Source organism: Chamaea fasciata, unplaced genomic scaffold (assembly GCF_029207755.1).
Source record: "Chamaea fasciata isolate MVZ Bird 193981 ecotype frontalis unplaced genomic scaffold, bChaFas1.0.hap1 SCAF_18, whole genome shotgun sequence".
NCBI classification, from domain to species: Eukaryota; Metazoa; Chordata; class Aves; order Passeriformes; family Sylviidae; genus Chamaea; species Chamaea fasciata.
Window position 1 is genome coordinate 6868623 of NW_027094103.1, and position 26114 is coordinate 6894736.

The window sequence follows — 26114 nt, forward strand, 5'->3', positions numbered from 1 at the left end:
CGCCCGGGTCCCGCTCTCCCCGCGCCGGAGGGACCCGCATCCTCCCGGCTCCCTCCTCTCGGGTTGGATTTACATAGTGATGTGTAAACTACAGGATGCCCAGCAGCACTGGAAAGAGGTTTAAACCTACGAAATACATCCCGGTCTCCACAGCAGCTGCCTTATTAGTGGGTTCGACTACTTTATTTTTTGTTTTCACGTAAGTACCGCTCTGGCGGAGGGGGGGCCCGGGCTGGGGCCGCCCGGCCCGGCGGGGGGAGGCGGCTGGGCTTGACAGTCCTCCAGGCCCTGCCGCTGCTGGTCCCGCTCCCCGCCTGCCTCCTGCCATCCCTGCCCGGCTTTGGTTTGCAGAGGCTCACGCTCTCTCCCTATCATAAAATGTGCCTGACAGTCAGATCCACCATTTCGTGGCACGTAAAACCCCATCAGCCTCCCGCAGCTGCCGGCTGTGTGCATTAGGGATGCCAGAGCCCCGCAGCCCCTCTGCCCGTCTGTGCAGGGCTGGTGTACGGGAGAGAAATGCAGCCCCAGCCGCCCCGCTGCCGGCAGGCGTGGATGCCGCCTGCGTCTGCTGGCCGGCGTCTCTGTGCTCCAGGAGGGAGAGCTGGCCTCTCCCGTTAGTCTCTCGCTTGTCTCTGGGTTTATCCGCCACAGCCTTTTGAAGTGGAAGGAATCCTATTCTAAGCATTACGGATTTTACATATTTTTATGTAACTGTTCCTGAAAGCTTGAGGAGCTAATGAACAAATTTACATTTGCTTGAAGGAAAGACGAGGAAACTTTTCCCCTCTCCGTTTCTTCTTCTCTCATTCCCTTCTCCTTTAAAATGCGGGCTGGATCTGTGGCTGTCGGCTTGCAGCTCTCCTGTAGTTATATTAATATGTGAGTGCTGTAGTGCTTCGGCGGTTTCCGTACACTCGAGTTCTGTAGCTCGCTAACCCTGTGCAGGGGTAGCGGCACCCTCCTGCAGAGGTGTCCGTGCTCCCAGACATGCTCCAAAACTGTGCTCTGAAAGGAGCTTTGACTAAGCTGCATTTGGGAAGGTGAAAACACGGCTATTGCATATTAGGATTTATTGTTTCACTTATTTTGGAACTCTGGTTTCCTTGTTTTGCCGTTGCTATTTTTTAACGGAGCTCAGTGAAGCTGTTGGAAGCAGAAGGCTCTATAGGAGTGGGAGTATGTGTCTGTGTCATTATCTTTTGTGGTTTGGCTGTGATATGATTCTCGATGTTTCAAAATGCTCGTCACTGGTATGGTAATCTCAATGTAGGATTTCAGAATAAAATGTAAATGTTGTTTTGTCTAACAGTTTCTTAAATCGGAACAGATTTTGACACAGAGTTTTGCTCTTGACTTAATGTACGTTGATTTTTCCTTACTTGCTTTCAGTGCATTTGATATGATGTATGGATAAATCCTTTCAGGACGTTACACTGTTTCAAGAACTGGTCAAGTCTCAAGAGCTAGTACAAGCCTCAGCCTATCATTCATAATTTGAGCATCTAATTATAATTTGGTGCTCACAGGCAAACACAGGACAGAAGCAGGCTTTTGTGATGAACTTGGTTGACACTGGAGTGGTGAATATTAAATGGTAATAAAACCGGGCCTTAATGTCAGCATATATTTTTCTGTCTGCTTGAAGAATGGATGTATACTAAGGTTGTTTGGGAAGCTGTTCGTTTGTTTTCATATGATACTTCCCGTGTAGAGCTGCAAATTGCTTAGTGATGTAAGACTTTCCTGGTAACACAGTTGTTGTTGAAACATCCTTTTGGCAGCAGGTCATCAATGGAGATATTCGTTTTACAATTTGTATGGAAGATGCAATTGCCTTTAATCTATTACTGAGTCTGCAATTGTCTTTAATCTATTACTTCACTCTGCTCCCTCTGTTATCAGTGAATAATTACATGCAAAATGAAGTATTTTAAGGATCTCTCCATATTGTAACTTGGCCTGTGTATCTTGAAGTGTTAGTAAATTTTTTGAGGATTGTCCCAGACATACGTTCTCTGCTGCTGCCAAGTCTTGTGTGTAATAAAAGTAACACATAATTGAGCAACTGTTGTCAGGCAGAATCTGAAGTCCTGTCCATTCAAAAATACTCAGATGAATTAGTATGGGATTGGTGTTGTTTTTCATGCTGAGCAGTTTTAGCAAAATCTATCTTTGTTGTTGAATCAAAGCAAGCCATATGCATGAGATTAGTTTCTTTTGTGTGGCGGTGGGTTTTTCCCCCTTTCCTTAGCATTTCCATTTTTTATCTTTTTCCACAGGCAGTGTTTTGTCTCCTGAAGATCTTTTTGTTGTGATATGTTATTAAAGGCTGAGATAGACCTGAATTTTCAGGTGTGTTGATTTGTCCAACTCGTTTGATGTTGGATAGAGCTCTGATATGCAGCAGTTGAAACACTGGCCTAAAATTGTTTTCTTAGCAGTGCTTTTGATACAATCCGTGCTTGCTTGTCATAGCACCACAGCTTAATGAGATGAAGATTTACATGTGTGTTTATTAATTCCTTATTTGTGTCATTAAGCTCTAAGGCTGCTGTGTCTGCTATTGAAGTAACCTGTATAAATACATGAAACTGATGATAAATGGGATTCCTATCAAATTTTGGGTGCAGATCATCTCAGTGGGATATCAGGGATTAGAGCAACTTCAGCACAGTGGAATTGAATAATACAGGATAATACATGTGGAAAAATTGAATAAAAACTATTTTTAAACCACTTACTGAACAGAAAAAAAATAAGCTTTTTAGGGCACTGGAAACATTTCTGAGTAACACGTATGAAAACAGAACCTCTGACTTGGCTTTTTCCCTAGACACGTTTGTGGTCTCATGCCACACATTATGAGTGTCTTCTGCTGGATGAAAAGCCCTTTGAACTTGAAGACCAGGGTAAGCTTTTTAGCAATGTGGTCTTTATTTTTAGCTTTTTTTCCAAACACCTTTGCTGAAAAGCAGCACATAAAGAATGTTTAAAATACACAGTGTCTGCTATTAGCTCATCATGGTGCTGATCAATGGTATTGTTATACTTCAGGAAAATTCCATTTTAGATTCTCCTTTATTCTTTTTCCTCAGCTAAGCAGTTAGGATTCACTGTATCACTGCTGTATTTCTTTTGGTTTTATGAGGGGGAACTAAACTATTTAGCTATCAAGATTATTGCCTGGAAAGGCAACTAAATATTGCAGTTGTATTATTGCAGGCTTTTAGCACTCCATGTGTGTTCCTTCAGTAATAAATACAGTGTCTGAGTAGGTGGTCTAATTTGTCACAGTGGGAGAGTAAACAAGCATTAGCTCCAAGCATTATGAAGGAACATATCAATAATGTCGTATAGAATGATTAAGTTAATTTACTTATATGAGCAAATCAAACGGTGTAATGAAGGAAGAACTAATTCTTCTTAACATAGGACAAATCCAGTGATTCGGTTCTACAAACCTGAACTTACTTCTACTAAAATGATTTTTACTTCATATTTCTCATGAGACTTTTTGTTAGAGGTAACAATTTAACCTGTTTCAGTGAAGTCTGGGCTCTTAAGCCTTGAACTACCAAGTGCTGTGATGTAAACCTAATTGTCTTCATTCAAAGACCCTCTTTCAAGAGCTTCCCACCTTATTTTAGGTTGTGCAGCTTCAGTGTTAGCAGAGAATGCAGCTTAATGGTCAGCAAGCAGAATGTCACCTGTGGCCAGTTGGAATCAGTGATCTAAAAGGACTTTTCCAACCTAAATGATTCTGTAATTATTCTGGAGCTAGTAGTTCTCTTCACCTGCATAAATTGGCTGCTTACTGTAGGTGTTGGTGCTGAGAACTTCTGAGTTAGTTCAGCAGTTGCAATCAATACCTGTGTCTGGAGATTACACAGCCAGCTGAAAGCATATGGTTTTAAGGGCAAACTGTGGCTCATTTTAGTAAGGAGAAAAAAGTTCATCATTCTATCACTGAATGTTGTAGGCCTGAAGTTTCTGATAAAATACCCATTTCCAGACTATTTTCTGTAGCATGCAGCCTCTTGAGCATCTTTGAAATACAGCAGAAACATGTAATTCATAACAAAGGTCTAGGTGCCGCTGCGTCTTTGCTATAATGGTAGTAACGCTGCTGTATATTATTTCTTTAAATGGGATAATAAAATGGGTAATTTTCTGGGTGAAGTGAAAGCACAAATAAGGTGAAAACTCAGTCAGTCAGTACTGAAAATGCGAACAACTTTGTTTTCAAGAGTCATAATGGGAGATAATCATAGATATACACCTCCGACATCTGCAATTGGCACTCTAATGCAGTCTGTGGCACAGGGAGTCTAATACCAATAACCTTCAGGAAACAATTGAGGAGTGATAAATTGGTGTGGAAGAGCAACTGAAGTAGAAGTCGCAGTAGGGATGGAAAGAAAACAGAGAAATAGCCTAAACCTGTGCTATTCAGATGGCAGAAGGGGGAAGAATGGCTGGTGGACTGTGCTCCATAGCAGGGCTGCTGGGTTTACCTTAACAGGGAGGAAAGCTTGGCTTCGGTTAATGAATATTTAAAGAAAAATGGGTGTTCCCCCCACATTTGTATATCATGTTACTGCATTTCATGAACTGGAAAGACTCAGCATTTCTGTAGTTAGACATATGTGAATCCAGATGCACTTATGATACACTCACCCCTTAAATCATAAGCACTACTCCCTTCCTGCAGTTATCTGGTCTGCACTGGAACAGCCTTAAAATAAACAAGTAATAGCACTTTTAAGTTTAAAACTGTCATAACCATCCTGGATAGTAGTTAATGAAAATATAATATGTGTACTTAGAGTTCTTGAACTCTACGTTAGATCTTCTCTTACGACTTGCAAATGTTCACATATCAAAAAGGGAAAAATACAGTCTGCTGTTTTCACTTGGGTTTGTTTAGTCCCTAGCAAAGGCCAAGCTAATAGAAGATCATCTTTGCTTTAGTGAATGTGATTTGTATCCAAAGATGTTTTCCTTGCCTAAAGTATTTAGTTCCAGATGTGCAGATGTTCACCTCTGCCAGTTCAGTGTTCTGATTTCAGCTAAAACAAATGATAAGATGTGATTTAAAATGTATATTTACAGATGTTATGGAGCTTCATCTGTAACACAGGTGTGTTTTATACCAGCCTAGAGGAAGTAGAACTTAATGCTGAGAAGTAGATGCACAACAAAGAAAATAAAGATAAAATTGTAATTCAGATTCTTTTATCTTGATATGCTGCTGGACAGCATGAATTCTGCCTTAGAGTGTGGTCTTACATCCTTCTTATTGTTTGGCTTCTGCCTCATAACTTGCTGAAGGCTGTTTGTGGGTTTGGGGGAGCTCTGGTGGCAGTTGCTTGTGCTGTGTGATGCCAGACGTTCCAGGTGTGCTGTGGTATGTGAGAGCACGTGGAAACTCTGCCACTCCACAAATCCACTTCCCTCCATCCTAACCAGATGGTCATATCAGATATCCTTGGCATTCTGAAAGCTTTGGAGCACAGAGCTCCTCTACCTTGTCTGTTTCTAGCCATGCTAGGGGTCCAAACAGAACAAATTCCCCCTTCCTTGAATGTTCTTTCCACACCATTCTTCACTATTTGGAATATTAATGTATTTCTGATATTGTTTTGTTTTGTTTTCCATATGCCAAGCCAAGAAATTGCTGGAGCTGATAGGAGCAGCTTCACTGTCAGCCATGCAGGTGACACTATATAGGGGGAAAAAGAGTGTGCAAAAAAGTGTGCATCAGTTTAATCAGGTGAATTTTAAAACTGACTGCACAGTCACATACTGATTTCAAGCAGTGCAGGTTGGACTCCTGAGATACCTTAACATTTTCCATGTTAGATGCATCTTTAATGTCAGGTTTTTCCTGTCCACTCTACCTGCAATCCAGAAGAGGTAACACTTGCCTGCTTGACCTGAGTCATCTCAGTTGTCATGTCTGTAAGCTTCTGAAAAATATTTACTTTTGTTATGACAAAGCAATGTCCCTTTAAGCCGTGGCAATTTCATCTTGCTATAAAGTTTTTCGAAATAGAATCTAGACAAACTTGTCATTCCAGATAAGACAGGCAGTCTCAACAGGAAAATATATTTAACTGAAGTGTGAAAAGTTTTTGGTTTATTTTTTATAATGCTTTTAGAAGCCTCAGTTTTACTGCTTTTAGCTAGTTGATTTTATGATCTTTGCTTCCAAGGGCAGTGATATTTGCTTCCAATAGCAAAGCTGGCAATACAGGACGTTTCTGAAAGCTATTAAAATTCATTCCTTTAGAAGAAAACCCGATATTTTATTATCAGTGGGAATATTTTTTTCTTCCTGTAGTTTGAGAAAGTAAAAAGGAGAGTCATGTTTGGTGAGGGCAGTAAATGGCTACACATGTTCAGCTGGGGATGCAGAACTCTCTGCAGCCTCTGCAGTGGCATTTCAGTGCTCATTGTAGATCCACTTTGAAAAAGGCAGAAGAGCTACTGGAATGGAAGTTATTGCGGTACATGGGCTACAGCTGTAGTCAGTGTGTGATTTATGCCAGTAGCAACCTCCTTTCTATTTTTCCTAATAAGCAGAGATTAAGGTCATATGGAAATAGGAATGAGAGTGTCTCAATTAGATCAGGGTGGGCCTCTCAGCCTTTGTACGAGAATATAGGAGCAATTTTTTTTTTTTTTTTGATCTAAAGTCCTTTTCAAGATGCGAATTTAAATACTGTCCTTGTTTGTCCAAGTATGCCACATGTGTATCCTTTTATAAATAGAAACAATCTCAACAAGACTGTTCAAGCTCAATTGGTTTGTTAGTAATGTCAACTAAGGAATGTTATTGCTGAAAACACAAAAACTGAGAGAGAAATACACGTGGTGATCTTGGAGATCTGATTTTTGAGGTTCATTACCTGGGATAGTTGCTAATTATACACATAACATTATTGGGTAAACAACTTACTCTGCTGCTACCTGCTTCTCAGCTGTAGTACCCTGTGGTGTGGGGATCTGTGAGAGATGATCTGGAACAGGTTTTCTATGCTCACGTAGTGTATAAGCTACAAGGAAACTTTTCCAGGCCAACAAAGGGAACAGCAAAAAGGATATATGAGGTTTGTTCAGTTTGCACTGGATGATGTCTGAAATACAGCAGTAAAGTGGTGTGAGTCAATTTAAAGCATGAAGGAGATGCACACTGGAGGGGGGGGAGAAGTACAGTAAAGGCTACACGAGCTACACTTGTTTAGTCAGTGCAGAAGTGGAACACTGCTTTACTGTCCTTTGATTCAAGCCAGTAGATACAACATTTATTTCTCTATAATCCAAGAGTAATGTTCAATTTGGCTGCAGTGTTGCAGAGCTACTATTAGTTGATCATTTGTCACTGGGAGCAGCTAATGAAATTGAGAGGAAGAGGCATGGGGGTTGAGACAGAAATGCTGCAGTTTTTCATGGAAATTCTGTATTGTTCTTTTGCAAAGAATACCGTAGATTGAAAAAACCTACTCAGCCTTGATCTTATTTTGCCATGGAGAGGCGATTTTAGGGATCCTTGCTTGGTGATTGGAAAAATTAATTCCAATGAGTACACCACAGTGTAGTGTCTACTACATAAATCTTTAGCCAGTAATCTGTATCCAGAAAGAGGATTTAATTAGTCACTGATTGGTTTTTTTGCAATTACTAATGCAATTTAGCTAGACTTGCTTCAAAGCTGTCCAAAGTGCCTAAAATTCTGTGCTCTAAATGTATTGTGGAAACACTAGTGGGTGCTTGGTTATTTGTTTTTCTCAGGGTGGATATTGTGGAATAAACTGTACAGTAACCCATATTTAGATATTGCAGTGGTTACCATGGCTCTCTGTGAAAGTGTAAACACAAAATTTGTGCACGTCAAATGTGAAATCCTTATGAAATACCTGTACTCTGCTGCTGTGTGTTCAGATCTCTTGAATTTGAAATGTAAACACCAAAGCAGCTGTTCGTGTAGGTGTGCACCATGAAATGACTACTCTCCAGAAAACCTTGGTACACACTCAGACTAAACTAATCACAGAATATTCTTAAATGAACAAATTACCTTTTAAATTGGAGCCCCACGAAGCAAACCTGAGACTGCTTAAATATGTAAGGGCCTTCATAAATAAAGCCAGACAAAGCGTTATTCTCCCAGGATTCTTAAAACTAAATTGGCATTTACATTAGCTCTTATTCATGTCTTCAGGGAAATAATGTAATGTAATATCTATATCAACACAATTTAAGTACAGTTCTGGGAACAAGGAAAGCTTGGACATTTCTATAAACAAGCATCATTTTAATTTAAACTTTGGTCAATCATAGAAATGCTTCAAAATGGAAAAGTTCAGCTTAAAACTTTTCCGCTTACTCTGATCCCAATCGGCTCGGAGAGGCAGGTATTTTTTTATGGAAAAACACTTCCTCTCCCCTTTTTCAGCCAGTTCAGTTTCAAAAGTTATTCAGGATTGTTTTCATTGTGTATAACCTCCCTTTCAGTTCTTTCTCGTGAGTGAGATCTCATTTTGCATGTTTAGCTTTCTCTGAAGATTAATGTTTGCCCCAGCAATAAGACTCTCCAGATGTGTTATGATCTAATAATGCTGTGGTTAACCCTTGTCTGCTGTCAGCAGCTTGCTGAACCACCTCCTCTGTTTTACCAAACCCCAGCATTTGATGATGTAGTTTCCTGGCTCCAAGCAGCAGGAGCCATGAGTTGTGTAGGTGGGCAGCTCTCCCTCCATGGGGTTTGTGTCTGGCACTGGGCTCAGGAGCCACTGTCTCGAGACTTCCCTGTGGAACCGCGCTGTTAACCTGGCTCATCCTCCAACACTCCAAGGCACAATGAGGGAGCAGGGTCTTGAGGATGTCTGTGTGGTCATCTTCATGTGCTCAGACCCGTGACTTTAACCAGTAACTCTAGGTGTCTCAGTTCGTGTTTCATTTTGGTTGGTTTTTTTAAATTATTGTCTCATTTCTCTGTTGTGTGCTGCATAAGTCTCACATCTTTTTTTCTCTTTGAAGCTGGCTTTGCACATACTGTATCTCGTGTAAATGGTTAACGAGTTTTTGTGGCAAAAGCAATAAGAGCATCAACAGGCACTAGATTTTTTTTTAATTACTAAGTGTTGAGAATACTGCAGAAAGAGGGATATAAAATGGCTGCTTTCTGATACACAGTACAAGCTGAACAGAAGAAGATAGAAAGCATCTGAATCTGATAAGATGACTTCTAAGTCATGTATGGAAGTTGCAGCATCTGCGCTAACAAAGGAAATTAATATCTGCTACAGAAATTTCAGTGCAAAGACAATGCAGGACTAAAATAACAGGACTTTCTGGGTGTGGCCATTGAACCAATGTAATATATTTCTTTTAGTTGTGAAGCAAAACTTCTAATCCATGTCCAGATAATTATGTATCAGAAATAAAATGCAAGGACCACCTCAGCTCCTCTTGGCAGAGCTCTGCTGAGAATGTTCCCTCATCTTACATAATCTATTAATTTTGAAATCAGCACCAGTCTGTATGAGCAGTGCTCTTAAGAATCTGGAGGACAATGGAGGAGGACAGGCAGATAGAGGGTTTTTATATTAGAAGGGTTGGTTCCTTGAAACAAAATGGTTCCGGTTGTGTCATCTTTGTGTATTTTTAGAATATGGCATTTAACAAATAGATTGCAATGATAATGAGATACAAGGTCTTACATGTGCCATTGAATTTGGCCTGCTGATGATAGTGAACAGGTCAGAAAGCATCTGCTTTCCTTCTCTACTGCTTTACTTGAGAAGACTTTGCTCGGCCAAAGCCATGCTACTCCTTAGGAAGTCACCATCCCTTCTGGTCTCCAGTAGTGTAACTTGTGAATAAGGTCATCAGTGCTATAATCCCTGTTGACTACCTAAACCAGGGAAGAGAGGCACTGTACAGCTGGAGTGCTGGTGCTTAACAAGTTTAGCACAGAAGAGCCAACTACCAGCTGAAGTTCTGGACTCAATGGAGATCATTCTTTCAGAGAAGGCTTCTGAAGATTTGCCTAATTCTACAGTTTCTACTCCATCTAATGTCATTTTGGGCCATCCGTCGTGCAGCAAGACTGTTTTGTTTCTTGAACACCGCATGAATGCATGAATAGAGAGATGAGTGTACTAAAGCTTTGTTGTCTCTCTTTAAAAGTTTAATGGTAACATTGTAGTCTTTAAACTTTTATTTGTATGTAATTCCACAATGACTAGTTACTTTTGCAAGTAATTTTTCTTGCATTGTATTACAAAGACTAGTGGGATAGAGCTAAACATGATATCTGTGGTTTGAGAACTGAAAAATTAATGATTCCTCCTCTAGCCTGCTGTGTTTGATTTATAATTCATATCTGATAAGAGACATGCTCTTCTGAGCCAGCTATCATCTCTCCATTTACATCTAGGTGATTTTTTTTTTTTTAATTCTTCCTATGGTGGGTGCTGGGGGATTGTGAATTTTGGGCCCTAGAGTGCTCCTGAAGAAGGTTCCCAGTCACACATTTTCTCTACCTCTCATTTCCCACCTGAGACTCTTTATCCTCTGTAGGATCTGGCCCCAGGGCTTGTGTTGACCCCAAACGTCACAGCTGCTGTCACAGCCCACTGCTGTGACCCGTGACTTTTAGCATAACCCAGGTACATGGTTTACCTTTCAGAGGCACTTGACAGCAGAAGGAAATGGAGAACAACAGGGGTTTTAAGTGTCCTGAGTAGCTGCTTCCAGCCACTCTGCCTCTCAGGGAGAGGCATGGCTGTGGACTAAGCTATGAGCCCTTTACAGAACACATCTCTCATGTCCTATATTTGGCCTTTTCCATCACTCTGGATCTTCCTGGGCTTATCTGGCTGCATCTTGTCTGCCTCTTGTACTGGATTTTCTGCTGTTCTCTGTCTCTCTTGACAGGTGATCTCCAGGTCAGTCTATTCAGGTGGATAAGACCTTTTGCCCAATACACACAGAGAGGGTGATCCACTGCTTGTTTTCCTGCTGAAATGCCAGAGTAGAGGCCTTACAAATGGCAATTCAAAATCTAATCTCATCTGTTGAGCTAGGGTGGCTTTTGGGGGTTGCTGAAACAACTCTTCTGTATTGAAACTGTAAGTGCTCTCAGTGGGCCACTGTCTTTATTGTGACTCACACATATTTGGCATCCTCTCCAAAGAGGCTGACCAGCATTTCTATCTTATTCCCTGCTAAAAAGTTCTGTATTCTTTGTGAATTTATTTGCTCCAGAACAGTAAGCTGAGTTGCTGGCTGGTCAAAAGGGAAAGAGATATGGAGCAATTTGCCAGTTACATTGTCCTCCTCTGAACACAAGAGCTGTGTTTAGTGGAGTGAGGCACTGATCCCGCATTTTTGGGATTAACATGTTTTGTGCTTTTGTTTGCATCTTTGAGACTGACGTTATTTATTTTCGTTGCTTCAACTGTTTTGGAAATGAGAAAAAGCTATTTCGAGTGTAATATTGTCTTGGCATCATTAAAAAAGCATCTCTTCTTGCCAGTTTCTTTCTTGGTTCCCCTAGAAATACATTTATTTTGGGCTGCTTCTGCTATTGTGTATGTTGTGATAAGTCTCCAAAGTATCATACTATGCATGTGTGGATGGTGGATGCTTGCATGTCTGATGAGGGATTGATTCCCCTGGGCATGTGAGTCCTGCCAACTCCTCAGTTAGAAAACTTGAGGTTTTAATATACATTCTGTGTTTTAGTCCCAGTTGGGCCTCTTCTTTTGGAAGGCATTTCTTTTCCTTTTTAATAAAAAAAGCTTACAGTTATATTGAGCTAGTTAATTAAACAGTCTGCATCTAATTCAGATCTCTCCTCTTAGTTTCTTTCTCACTTTTTCTTAACTGTGCCTGCTTCAATAACCTCATGAAGCTATGTAAGAATTCCTGAGATGGGTTGAAGCCCATCTAAAGCTAGAACCTGAATCTGATCTCCCGACCTGCCCATTAAAATCTCACTGCAAAGTGATTACTCCAAGGAATTCTGCATGCTTGATTTAGATCACTTGGAGGCTCTTGGTTCTCCTGGCTTGGCTGATAGTGTTCCTTCAGCTGCCTTTATCGTGCACATGTCCTGGGCCTTACCCTTCTGAAAGATGACTGTCTGTGGCCCAAGGACAAGATCCTGTTCTGTAACTCTGAAGGGATGGACTTTTCAACAGGAGAAAAGAATAACATTCTTCTGCTTCCTCTTGGAAACATCTGAATCATTTTGGTTAAAGCCTAAATTGGGACAAATACTTTGCTTGAAGGGCAGAAGTAGCAGAAAGATTGCAGCCTAACAGTTAATTTGACAAAGTGATTCAGAATGGAAAATATGCAATATTGCATTATACCTGTGCCTTCTCAGTCCCATCAACAGATAGCTGAACACATTCCATCAGCTTTTCCAGTGGCTGCTAGTCTTCAGATGCTTCTCTTCACTTCTTAGTTCTCAAGTTTCTTTTTAAATTTCAGGAAATACTGAGCTTTCCTTCTGAAAGTCAGTCCTCTTAAATCTGCTTCTTCCATAGGGTGACAGTCTTAAAAATGTATTGTTTGCTCTTTTTGCTCTTCTGAGTTCAGAAAACAGCAATTTAAGCTAAATTATCTCTTTTAGAAGAAATTTCAGACAATTTGCAGTCTGCACCCATTTAAGTGGTAGGGGGCAGGATGGAAAGACAGGAGAATATAAAATAGTGCTATTATGAATTATTGTGCAGTAGGCAAGGATTTCTTTCACTCGCCCCCCCAGACCCCCAAGTTATATATCTAAGGCGGAAGTTGCAGGGTGAGAAGGGATATTCTGATTTCCAAGGCAGTAACACAGAAGGAATTTTGCATTCTCTCCAAGAGTACACAAACACTTCACTCTCGCTTACCTGACATTACCTGTGATATTTTGAAGGCTATTGGAGAGAAGATACATCAAGGGAGGCTTAGACTGCTGATTCTTACTCTTTATTTGCCAGCCTTGACTTGGTCGATGTTCAGAAAGCAGAAACTTGTCAAAAGTCAATACATCTACACTGAATTTCCAAATTATTCTTAGTATTCTACATGCAGATTAGCTTTCTTTTTGTGCTTATTTACTTCTATCTTGGAAATAGCCTTCTAAAAATATTAGCAGTAGATGAATACAGGATGAATGCCATACTAGGCACACTTCAAAATGCTCTCATGTATATGAAATCTAAAATTCTTTATTTCAAACTAAAGAAAATAGAAAGGAAAGAAGTCAGAACCCCTAAGGGGAAAGCACTGCGTGTTCAGGTCTCTTGTCATGGCCTATTTGATTTATAAATATAAAAAAGTGTTTGTGTTCTAGAGCTGTGGCTGGTCCAGTGTTCTTTGATGTTCTCCCACAATGTGACAGTCATCCCAAAAGCTTGTTTCTGTGTGGATACCACTGGGGGTTTAGGTGCATTACGGTAGAGATGTGTATCTGGATATAAACTGTCAATCTCCATTTTTGGGTGAGCCTTAAAGGAAGGTTCAGGCACAATAAAATAGACATGTTTAGTGACAGTTCAGCATCACTTCACTTGCCATGTATGATCACCCTATCAAGAACTGCATCCTGCTGCGATGACAGTTTGCTGGAAACTCTCCACAGATTCATTGGAAGTTGGCTGAGCCCCAGCTCCACAAATTACTGGTCAGAAGAGACTGTTTGTAGGGCACAAATCTATCCAGTTTGTAGTGTTGATTTGATTCTTTTTTTAATTAACACTTTAAAAAGTGTGTCAGCAGAGTGCCAAAAAGACAAGAAATTATCAGCTAAAACATTTTATTGTGGCATATGATGCTGTTCCATATTACCATGAAAACATGGCACTTAGATACGGCAATATTTTATTTCCTGTTACTTTTGTTCATTTTACGGTCAGCAGCAATTTTAAATAAAAAAGCCTTCCAAAAAATGCTGGGGTTTTCCCCTTTTTTCTTTTTACTACTTCTCCTCGATTCCCATCTCCTTTCCCTGAATTCTCATTAAGTCCACTATCTTATTGAATCTAAAGCTAACAAGTTGAATATTCCCCCCCTTTTAATTTTTTTTTTTTAAAGACTGCTTTCTGTCTGGTGTTTCTGGCTCTTAGAGGTGATCGGCAGGTTTTACATAAGGAGTACACTAGTCTGTAGTCCTTTGGAGATCCTGCAAGTACAGTCAGGATTAATAAAATCTGGCTGGCTGTTTTTTGATGAAATCATCTCTCTCTCTCTCTCTCTCTCTCTTTTTTTGCTTTGAAGCATAATTTTTTCCCTTTTTTTTTCTTTTTTTTTTTTTTTTCTTTTTTTTTTAGCTGTTGTTACCTCAGTGCTCTGCGTGAGACCTGTCTCTCCTCCGTCCATTCCTTCAATCTCGGGTTGTGAGAGTAGTGAATGTCAGCATGAAAGCCCAGATCTGGTGTTGACAGCAGTTTAAATGCACCCTTGCTTATGTTTCCTGTAGAATGGCTGGTTTCTAGCGACAGATGCTGGCAATACTCCGCGCAGGGAGGCTGTTCCAGGTGCTGGAGCCATGGCTCCAACGCAGAGCTGGCGCTGTGGAAGGGCTCCGTGCTGCTCGCCGCCCAGCGCGGAGCGGCGCGGGCCGGTTCCCGTTCAGCGCTCTCCCTCTGCCCTGCCCTTCCCGCATGACCTCGGCCGCCCGCCCGCCCTGGCACTGTCCCCTCGCAGGATGGGAGAAAACGGCATGAGAAACCTCCTGGCTTGAGATAAACACAGGGACGTCGCTTACCAGTTGCCATCAGAGACAAAACGAGCTCAGCTCAGGGAAAATTAATTGACTGCCAATTAAAATAGATTTGAGCGATGAAAAGCAAAGATAAAACCTAAACACCTTCCCCTCGTACCCCGTTTTTTGCGAGCTCAGCTTCATTCCTCTGTTCCCTGCTCCTCCGCCTCTTCCTGCCCCCTGAGCAGGGCCGAAGGGAGGAGGGGGCATGTGGGCTGTGGTCAGGGCATGTCAGCCCCTCTCTGCCGCTCCGCTGTGGGCTCTCCATGGGCTGCGCTTCCTCTCCGCTGCCATGTTCCCTCAGCAAACAGCGCCCGCTGCAGCACAGGCTCCGCCGCAGGCTGCCGTGGGGATTCGCTCTGTGCTGGCTGCCGGGGAATCCAGCACAGCCGCTCCCAGGGGCATTCCTCACTTTCCCCCTCTCTCCAGGGACAGTCCTCACACTTTCCCCCTCGCTCCGTGCGGGTTTTGCCCTTTCCCGGGATGCCGCGGCCTGAGGGCTCCCCTCACAGAGCCCCAGCAGCCCTCAGCGTCTGGGCACAGGCACCCAAACCCCAAAGAGTAAACATTTCTGCGTAGATGTTCCAGCAGTTCTACATTTATGAGTCTTTACATACAGGAGAAGGAGACTGTTAACAAAAAGATGCAGTTTTGACCTTCATCATCCCCACCTGTACCACAAGGTCAGTCAAACAAATTGGGAGAAAAATGGATTTGCCTATTTTTCCTGCCTTTGAAGTACTTGTTTTTTATTAGCGCTTAACAATCTCTCTTCAGGAAAATTGCTGAATGTCAGAGTGCAGCAATGGCTCACTCTGATTTATGAAATTCCTCAGAATTTCCATTGTGATTCTGTGAGTCACATAATGTGGCTTCTTCATGTGTCTCGAGGATCCTCCATTTGCATGTTCCACTGTGGCCTCTCTGTCATGGTCTGGGGGTTGTTGGAGGCCAAGCACAGGACACAAAGTCCATCAGTTCTTGTCCTCTACAAGCTGCTGGTGAAGAGGGTTCACTGAGGGGAGGCTGTGGCTGAGAACAAACCCAGACCAGGGGCTGGCAACAGGTAATTAATTCTGTGTAGCCTCACAGGCCAAATGCATTGCTGCTGACTGGCTGCTGAAAAGCCTTGTCCTTCCTGCTAATCCCAGAGAAAACTTGATGGGGTTAGTTTTAAGCCCTCTTAAATGCTGGGGTTTGGTTATAGGGCTGAGATTTTTAGAGGAAACTTTCCAGAAAATAGCTGCCTCTTCTCTGGGGACAGGAAAAGGTTTAAAGATGGGGAAACTGCCCACAGTAACATCCGTGTAGTAGAAGGACAAAATGTGAAACATTTACCACAGTTTTACAGAGATATGTTTGGGTAACTTTGGCAGCTGTACCCTATTATTGGAGACTACACAGGAAGAGCCAAGGAGAAATAATCGTCTTCTGTCAATGTCAGGAAAAGTGACTAGGTCAGAAGCTCTGTGAGAAATGAAGTTTCCAGAGCAGAAATGCTAAAGCTGCAGCCCAGTTTGCAGTTTTCTCTTTTCCTGTCCTGAAGCACTCCATCATAATTGCCTTTGTTCATACTACACCTGTCAAGAGATGACACTGTTATGCATTAACCTGGGCAGTGTGACAGCAATCCGTTTTGCCCTGCCAGAATGGAGGCGGCTTTTGCCCATCTTCTAGTACTTGCTCAGGTCTACCAGCTTTCCCCCCGTAATTTAGAAATAATGCCAAACAGTAACACACTGTGTGTAAACCAAATTGACTGGCCTTCCTGGGTCCCTTTAAAAATACTGGAGAACTGCTTTTAATGCCTCTGTTTATTTTGGTACAGTATCCAGACTGCTGGAAGTATGTTTATAGCACAGTCTAACAAGCTGAGGCTCCTCTCTAAGATTTCAGTGCTTCATTGCTGGATAGAAAAAGCCGATGCACTCTAAATATGTATTTATTTCAGACTCTGGCTTGCAGTAATAGTTAATGCCACCTAAGCTAAGTTTGAGCAGCAGTTTTTCCTCAGCACCTGATAGGTACAATGATGCTTGTTACTGTGGCGCTCATTAGTCAGACTTATCAACCCCTGTGGTTGTGAACGTCACCAGTTGCATTAGGTCATCTGTATTTAAGCTTGATGACTTGATGAGAAACCATTTGAATTTGCTGTCTACCTGTGCAGCCTGAATTCCAGGTTAACTTTGAAATCTGGTTAATGTTTTAGATGAAAGAAATTCAAGTATATGAAAATAGCGTTACTTACATTGAACTTCAGTATAACTCTGTATAACTTTGCCTGGAGCAAATATAAGTGACACATAAGCTGCTCTTTTCTGTGCTGACAGGCTTTCAATCCACTTTAATGCAGTGGGTTTAATCTCCCATTCTTCACACTTTCTTTCTTTTTATTTCATGCACAAAGACTTCATTAACTGGAAGACAATTTTGGAAAAGTTTTATTTTTGATAGAAAGATCTTCCATACAGGAAGAAAGATTGAAACATAAAATAAATTGTGAGTTTGTTTTGAAACACAAGAATTATTCTAAACATTGAACAAATAATCCTGGTTGTGCAGGATTGGAGTTGTTTAAATCAAACTTGCTGCTTGAAGTCATTATTTGTTTCCAAATGGTTTGAAAAGCCAGTTTGCCACATCTGCTCTCCCTGCCCATGTGAATTTCCCCCTGCCCCAGTTACCCATGGCTGGCAAGGAGCAGGTGCTCACTCCCCCTTTTTTGTCCAGGCTCAGACCACTGAACTTGTCAACTCCTTGTCAGAGAAACTGGATGATACAGAAGAGTGGTCATCCTTTTCCCTTGCTCTCCCAAATCTTAAAGCCACTGTAAAAGCTTTGCTGTAGTTGATAGTTCACTGATGTAGAGTATGGAGAATTTTGCTTCAGTGCCTGTTGGAAGGAACCAAATTGTTTTCCAGTGTGCCTCTGAAAAGTGCTTCTCTTTTGTTCAGTTCTAAAATCTCATGCAGTCCCAAAGCTAATATTAGCAGTGAGCTCTAAAAGCTGACTGGAGAAGAGAATTGATTTGGAGTTTAGAAAGCTCTTCTGTCAGTGTTTTGGCCAGCCCTGTGTAGTATGGGCAGTTGTTAGGTCTTCCTGAATTTCCAAAGAGTCTAGGTATTTAAATGATTTCCAGGTTATTAAAAACGTTGTTATCATGCCATGACTGCATTTTAATGAATTACTTTTTAAAATTACAACTGGAACAAATATCTGCTGGAGTAGGAGGTCCTTTGGTACGTAGCAGAGTTGTTGCCAGGAATATATTGAATATTTGAAGCCCAAATTAGATGTAGTGAATCTAGTTGGCTCATTCAATAAGTTATAGCAAAACATAAAAATCCTCCTGCAGCAAACTCATCCTGGGCTTTCGAAGAACATTCCTGTTTCTTACTGACAGAGTGAAGATTGTTTAAGCAGTTTGGGGATTTGGGGAGGAATGTCCCTGTGCATGCATTAACAGCTCACTGTCTGTCTGGGGGGTTTACAGTGCTCAGCTGTGTGCTGCAAAGTGCTTGTCGTCCTCACCACGCTCCTTCCCCTTTCCTCTGCTCAAACTGCTCAGGGAGCAGCAGCTCCTCTGAGGCACAGCCCTGGCTGGCACCTGCAGCACCTGCTGAAAGGAAGGACTATATTGAGTAGGGATGACTCACAGGAACCTTAAACCTGCTCTGTCACAAGTGGGAATTGCAGCTTCCTGAGGCAGCCAAACACGATCCTTGTGTAAAGTTCCACCTCGGGCTTCTGGCCTTTTCTGAGCACCTGGCAGTGCCCCAAGCTTGTTGTCTCTTCGGGGGTGACAATTCTGGACTAACCCTCCTGTTCACCTGGGTGGTTTCTGCCCAAGCAGGTGAGGCCCATATCAGTGTTTTCTGGGGAAGTGTGACTGGGAGCCAGTGGCTGTTTAATCTGTGCTTTTTCAACAGTGCTGTTCCTCACAACAGTGGTTTTTGCTGGCTTACAAGACAAGCCTTCACACGAGAGAGGAGTGAGAGGTAAAGTGAATCTGAGCACTTTGGTCACTTTTTGGATTTTCATTTGCCTTTGGCAGTTTCAGAAAGGTGCTCAGGGGCTGGCAGGGAGATTTTGCTCCCTAGGAGTGGGGCATGAGAGACCTTCCTTTGAAGTCTTCGGGCAGGAGGAAAGCAAGTCTATCCTGCTGCCTCCTGTTTTGTTTCTGGGGTGAAATGGGATCCAGAGTGACCAGAGACAGGTGGGCAGTGTCAGAGGTCCAAAAGAAGAGGCTAATAAAAAATCAGATCCTAAGATTTAAACATTTTTACACACCTGCCAAGCTTTATAAAAAGCCTGTCCTTCATTAGCTATTTTAAAACACATTAGAAAAATTAAGTGACTCCCAATCACCAGTTGGTGACTTTAATTCTTTCTGTATACAAACAATTTCATTGATTTAAGGTAGTGCAAAAGAGTATTTGAAATTTTAGAGGAACTGATGTGTCTCTTTGTGTCATACTGAAAGAATTATGAATACTTGAATGAGCAAATAATGCAAAGGACTGAAGTTGTCATGGTATTTAACACAAAAAAAGAGACTGAGATGCAATATGGGGTTTTTGCATTCCTGGTCTGTCACTGCATAGCAAATATGTACAGAACAATTAAAAAAAAATTATTTGGCTAATTTTCTTGCATCTGGAAAGAAAAGTGATAAACTGCACTGTGATGATTACCAGTCTCATTCCTGTAGCTGTATGAACAACTAATCTTTGTAAGTGGGTGCTAGCATGGATGGAGAGCAGGACTGGGAATTTTGTGTTGTAATTTGCAGCTTCTTCAATCACTGGTGTGTACTGCATGATTTTTATATTCTAGTTACAAAACTTGAAAATGCACGTTCTCAAAAAGTTATGTTCTTAATGAAAAGTGCAATTCACTTGCTGGAAGTTTGTCTGTCCTTTTTATCTCCTCTGTGGTGAAAGGGAGTAAGTACTTGGCCTTGATAAACTCTTGTGCCAAGTGTTCTTTTGAAAACAAAAAAGATATTATGGCCCATAGTTATTTTCAGCATAGCCTTGTTTGGAAAGCAAACAGAACTTCAAATTAAGTAATTGCTCTCCACAGATTAAAGACGTGGGTTTCCTTCTCCCCTGTATATTGCCTACTTGTTCAGTGCTTCAGCTTATACTAAACTCTTCAGAGCTAGGATGTTGTTGGGCTAATTAATAAAAATGGTTCTCATTGATTGCTTGTGGAAAGAAAAGAACTAACTGGTTTAATTAACTCAAGACTATGCATACCTAGAAGAGTGATTATTGATCTGCATGTGTTTAATTAAAATGAAGGACTTGCAATTTTTGCAGACCTTGTCAGCTCACTCTCAGGTTTGAGTAGGACGTCACAGGCTGGGTGTGTGCCTTTTCACAGCAGCTCCGTTTGCAGACCCTAAACTGCAGCAGCTGGGACTGGCACCTGGGCATGAGGGAGCAGAGTGCTCAGCTCCAGGGAACCACAGCAGCGTGAAGTGACACTGTAATTTCTGCTCTTTGTCCTCCTATTTGAGCAGCAAGCTTGTCTGGAAATGAGATGACTAAAGCTGTAGGAAGCCACTGTTTGTGCTATGTACTACTTCTAAAGTAGACACTTTCAGAGGGAGAACCCTTCTGTCTGACATTCTCAGGTTTCTCATAGGTTAATAACATAGGAGATCCAAGGTATTACTTAATGTCTCTTTTTTTACTTTTTTTCAGCTTCTGTATTTATTTAGCTCTGTCAAAGTAGAGCAGATCACTTGTCCAAATCAGAGCTTTCTGTGTTGCCACCAAGGTTTGCATTGGATTAAAACTGCCCAGGTTTGTATTGCCAGAATAAAATAGTAGTTGTAATGTAGTCCTCTTAAAAGCAAGTACTTTCAGATGCTTCTCAAGTCCTTGGTCAGTGTTTCCTGTCTCTTAAACTTGTTTTCCTGGCTTCCATCTGGAAAGCTTCCAAAAATAAGCAACCAGTGGAATTACTAAAAGCTGTGATGGGTTTTGGGACATTATTTATGACTGCAGAAGGTGACTTACCCTCTGCTGCCTCTGAAAAAGTTACCAGACCATATGCCCATTGGGTGTTTCTTTACACCCATTGTGTGCCAGCATTGGTGGGTGTGCTGTCGTGGTTCAGTTCCTGTGTAGCCAGTAGCAGAGAGGGTCAGTTCTGTGCTCTCTCTGCAGTTGCTACTGCATCTGGCATCAGTTTTTTGTGCCCTTAACCTCCCTTGTGCATGAAATCACTGCTTTGAAATTTAAATTGCAGGTTACAGTGTATCTTAATCATAATTATCCCCAGCACTTCCACTATAAGACCTTTGGTTTAGTTCTGTGAAACTTGCCATTTGGGTGAAGAAATATACTTCACACCAAGGGGGGTTTTGTGTGCTTAGGCTAAACCAGAATGATTTAAAAAAAATGTTTTGCCTATCAGAATCTTCAAGTTCCACAAGACTAAGCCATAGGGACTTGAAATGGGACAACAGGATTGCTTTTGTGGTTGGACTTTTTCTGTCTCTGTAAGAGCAGTGGGGTTTGTGTACATGGGCAGAGTGCTCCAGTCTCTTGATGTTCACTCTCACAGGGCACGATCTGGTGCCCAGGGCCTCTGCCCTGCCCTGAGCAGGCGGCTCTGCACACTGAGGAGGAGATGTGGGGCTCTTTGCCGAGGCTTTGGGTCCTGCAAGCAACAGAAATGAAGGCAGAAACATATTTCAGAAATAGTTGTATGTTTTCTCAGTGCTTCTAAGGTGCCAGTCAGGGAGCTGGGCAGGGGCAGGGGAAGGCAAAGAGCCTGGAAGCACCTGGGTGAGCTGGTTTCAGTCATCTCACAGTGACTGCAGTCTTGGTTTGTTTGCAGAGCAGTGTCATCTTGAACTTCCAGCTCTGAGCAATACCAAGTTCATGTTATGTTGTCAGTGCCCCTTTCACTGACTGCCAAATGCCAAGGTCCTTAAAAAGGTTCTGGGGGACACACAGCATTTTGGGTTCCCATCTGCAAAATCAGACTGAGATAGAGACGTGATAATATCTCCTGGGGTGTTAAAATGATAAATGCTGATGTTAGCAAACACTCCTATGAGGTTAATTATAACAGAACATCCCAGGAGGAGAACAATTCTATATTGAGTACAGAATGTGCACAGCATGCAGTGGGTATGGCCTGAGGCCACATGGTGGGATACAGTTATCCTGAACAGTACCTGCTCAGCCAGTATGCAGAGCAGCAGCAGCCCTTTAGGGAATACAGGCAATAAAGAGATTAAATTTGGCCCTCTTGTTACATGCAAGTGACTTTAAAGATTCATGGGCAGTTTTATTCCAGCAGTCCAATTTTCTGAGCACTTGCCTTTATGCCAGTATTGTCACTTTAATGCATTTAAAAAATATGATGGTGAATATGAACTCACAGTGTCAAGTTGCAAAAAGAAGTGCTGGGCTTGGGGCTGTTGTTTTTAGTTTTGGGATTTTTTTTTTTCACTCAATTATTAGTCTAAGGAAGGTGAGAAATCCGATATTGTATCTATCAAGTGGGAAAGCTTAAAGGTTATAAACAACTTAGGTTCCCTTGGATTGCTCTGGATTGTTTCAATGCATTTTTCTTCTTTATTGTCAAAATCATCACAGTTGATCTTGGAGCAAGTAAAAGATGTTGCTGCGTGCAGAAGTACTCAGAAGAATGCTTGCTTCCCCAGGAATTACAGTAAAGTCTATTCATCTTAGCCTACAGCCTATCTTTACAAATAGAATTAAGGGTTTCAGTTTGTTGTGGTCACATTTCTGCAAGACTATCTTGGATGCTTGCTTCCATCTCTCACTTCTAAAAAGGGATTGTATTATGTATTAAGCAGTATTATAAATATAAGTCTTATATTTTAAGAACAAAACCTTGGGCCTCCTTGCATTCTCCATGATGTTTAATATTTCACAAGTTTGACTCTTTTGCAATCCTTTGTGACTTTATAAGTTGTGGTTTTTTGGATTAGAGTTCAAAAACTGGTGGGTTTGCTATAACTTCAAATGGATTGGGTGAAAGTAGTTATTATTCTTTGAAATAATTACAAGCATGGCAACTATTTGAGGCAGAAATAACTGGGATTTCAGATTCTTACAGGCAAAGCTATTCATCAATCAAATAAATCAGTCCCTGATGGGAAGGGGAGAAGGAGGAATCACCATGTTTTTGTGGCACAATAAAACAAGGAAGATATTGTGTCCTAAAAGTCCTACTGCACAGATTTAAGATACCTTTTTTCCTCTAGTACTTTTAAAGATTAGGGAAAAAGAAAAAACCATAATCTATGTCTCTCAGGCTTTGAGATAAGCATAAATAATTTCTTGTCTAAATGTAATTCCCTGCTTTCTCTAAAAATCTTCAGAATGATTTTTAGAATAAAAAATGTAGTGTGTATGAGAAGACTAAACAGGCTAAAAATCTGGTAACATTTTGGTTTCCATGAAATTCCAATCTTTAAAAATGACTAAGAAAGGTGCTTTATTTTTACAGGAATCAAACTGCGGTTGGTAGCAGCAGAGTGAAAGGGTGGACAAGAGTAGAATGGGAGGACTCGGCTGCTGGGAAAGTGTTTACCATTCCAGTCTGGAATAGTATCATCAAAATTTCTTTATTCTATAGCAAGAAAGAGGCTTGGGAAGAAAAGAAATCAAATTGGTTTAAATTTAGAGTTCTTTATATCCTAATGTTTGTTGGTTTGCATTATGAGAATTGTGGGTTTCTGTCTGTATTGACAGCTGTCGCCTCCGTGTCTCCTGGCTGCTTGAGCAACCAACCATCTTCTTAAAGCTTGTTCATTCCCCAGAGGGCAGGAGAAAATGTTTGGACCATTTATTTTGAAAGATAATTATTGCTCTAAGCAACCGTTTAAAATTGACACTACTACATTGATTCAAGTGTAAACATATGAAAAATGTTATGGTACTGGAAAAGAGCATTTAGACTGTGAACGTCTGTTGTGAAACAGGCACAAGTTTTAAAGCACTGTTGCTCTAGTGGGAGTCCTGTTTCTTTTCTCTGTAGGAATATGGGTAAAGAGTTCAAATTTTGATTCTTAGAACTCGAGCTAGAGGAACAGTTCAGGGAAGGGTAATTCTATCGTGGGATGACTTTTCTTGGAAAGAAAACTTCCAGGATGAAGCACAACATTCTGTAAGATGCCAAACCACCCTTTCCATAGTCGTGGGATTTTTCAGTTCAATTCCTGCGTGTCAGGAGTTTGCTGTTAATCTAGATTTCTTATAAACTTTAAACCTGGTTTGGCTTTAGCAAAGAAAATCATAATGAGCTTTGGTCAATGTCAAGATGATCTCCAGTACCAAATTAAGCACTGCCTTGAGTTCAGGAGGGTTTGTAATAATGTTGCATGTTTATTGCTTGTTCTCTTCCCTCTCATGTAATTTGTTTGTTGAAATGTAAAAGCCCAGTAAGTGTTTTATCATCTCGCTAGCAAAAAAGCTGTTCTAACCTCTTTTGACAGGGAAAGAGTAGGAAAAGGGAAGAAAAAGTCTGCACATTCTACACTAAGAAAAGGATTTTATTGGCAAACTTGGCAAATGGAAATGATGCACATGGATCATTCCATGTCTTTCTGTGTTGAGTACTATATGTGTAGAGTTAAAGTTTAGCACTGCTTCACCCTCCCTGTCCCCAGTTACACTTTTTTTCATTAAGTAATAATTCACAACAGGATACGATGATATTGTCCAGTCTGGCCACACCTAATCTGTGCTGGGACACACTGACTTTATTCACTGGCAGGTGTGGTGATTATTAGACCCTGCAGTGTTTTATTGCAAACATAAAGTGGTTCAGCTAAAGGAAACATCCCTTTTTTCTAGTGGAAAAAAAAAAAAAAAAAAAGGCAACTTTCTACCTCTGAAAGAACTCATTCCAGGAATATGTAGTGTAAAAAATTCACAGCCTGGAATAATCACTGAACTTGTACCAAGTATACAAAGAATTGCATGGCTTTTTCCATTGAGTAACAGAATACTGCAATATTTTAAAATAATTATCTTGGTTTGTATGGTTCCAAATTTTCATCAGATCTTCTGTAGAATGGCTGAAAGGACGGCTCACATTTCTCTTCTTCCTCTGGCATGCAGAAAGGCTAATTTTATTGTGTGAACTTCTTTGTGGGCAATCCAGAAGGGAAACTGCAGAGCTTTAGAAGTGGAAATATTTTACTTTTTGGCTGGTAGGTTGTTCATGACACAGAGTAACATTGGAGGGTAAAAACAAACAGAGCTCATGTATTTCTGGTGAATATTGATGTTAATTGAGTTTTGAGCATCAGTTCAGTTTACAACACTCTTTTGCTTGCTGTTTAAAGAAGACTCTAACTTAATCAGAAATGATAAAAAGAGGCCTTTGTGCCTTACAGAGCAACAGAAATGCCACTGATGAATGACCAGTCTGAGGTATTTTTAAATTCAGGCTTGCTGGAGGGAACTGGACTTGGAGTCACTTCCAAGTAATTAAATTAGAAGGAAAGACTTCTTTAAAAATAGTGTAAGGGATGAACCAAATTAAGATGTGCTAGTTTCTTACCATGAATGCAACTACGCTACTGAAATGATTTCCCTGGGTAATAACTAGGGGAATTGCTTAATACTAACCAGCTGGAGGTGTGATTTCCTGTAAAAGTAGGAAAGGACAGAAAATCCAGTTTAAAGCTGATTTGTGACCTTGAGGAAAACAAGATGAGACAAATGGTAGAATTTCAGGAAGTGGTGAGCTGCTCATGCCAAGCACGTGGCCACCCACAGGAGATATTTTCCTCTGTCTTTTACTCTGTGCTTCATCCTGTCTTGTAAGCCAATGCTGAGGTTCCAGAAGGGTGCAGGGTAGCTGGGCAGCAAGAGTCTCAGTCTCCATAAAGAAAACTTGCTGATCTCTACCTGAACTGAGTTTAATGCATGATAGTCAGGTAGTTGGGGATAGAGGCACAACTAATAAAATTCAGTGAACTTCATAGTCCTGTGTTTGTTCAGAGGGACAAGAAAGAGAGGACCCTGTCTCACAGAGCTGAGCTTTGATGATGGTCTTCCTGGGAAATGCTGTCTTTGTAAAAATTTTCGGAAGGGGTTGACAGCTTTGATGGCAGGGAAATCTTTCATTTCATTTTCTGCTGTTGTCAAAAATCTGTCTTATTGATGCTATGCTGAATAGCCTGTCCCAAGTCCTTATGTCTATAGTCTTTCTTCCCCAAAAAAATTACATGGGAGAGAGAACATGCTAAACTGGACGGTCTTGCTGTTTGTCACAGATCAGTCCCATTTCCTCATTTTTGCTTATAAAACGAGATGTAGAAGCCAAATATGTTTGC

General features: G+C 41.2%; 1 protein-coding gene across 2 annotated transcripts in view; it reads left to right on the forward strand.

The window, feature by feature from the left end:
* The window catches only part of ZDHHC8 (zinc finger DHHC-type palmitoyltransferase 8), a 109472-nt gene continuing 83358 nt past the window's right edge, over nt 1-26114 (forward strand). For both annotated transcript variants that reach the window (XR_010723427.1, XM_066200128.1), the window contains exon 1: nt 1-199. Coding sequence is in view for 1 of the 2 variants with exons in the window: in XM_066200128.1 (XP_066056225.1) it covers nt 96-199 (104 nt within the window). In the remaining variant the exon portion in view is untranslated. The remainder of the gene's footprint in view (nt 200-26114) is intronic.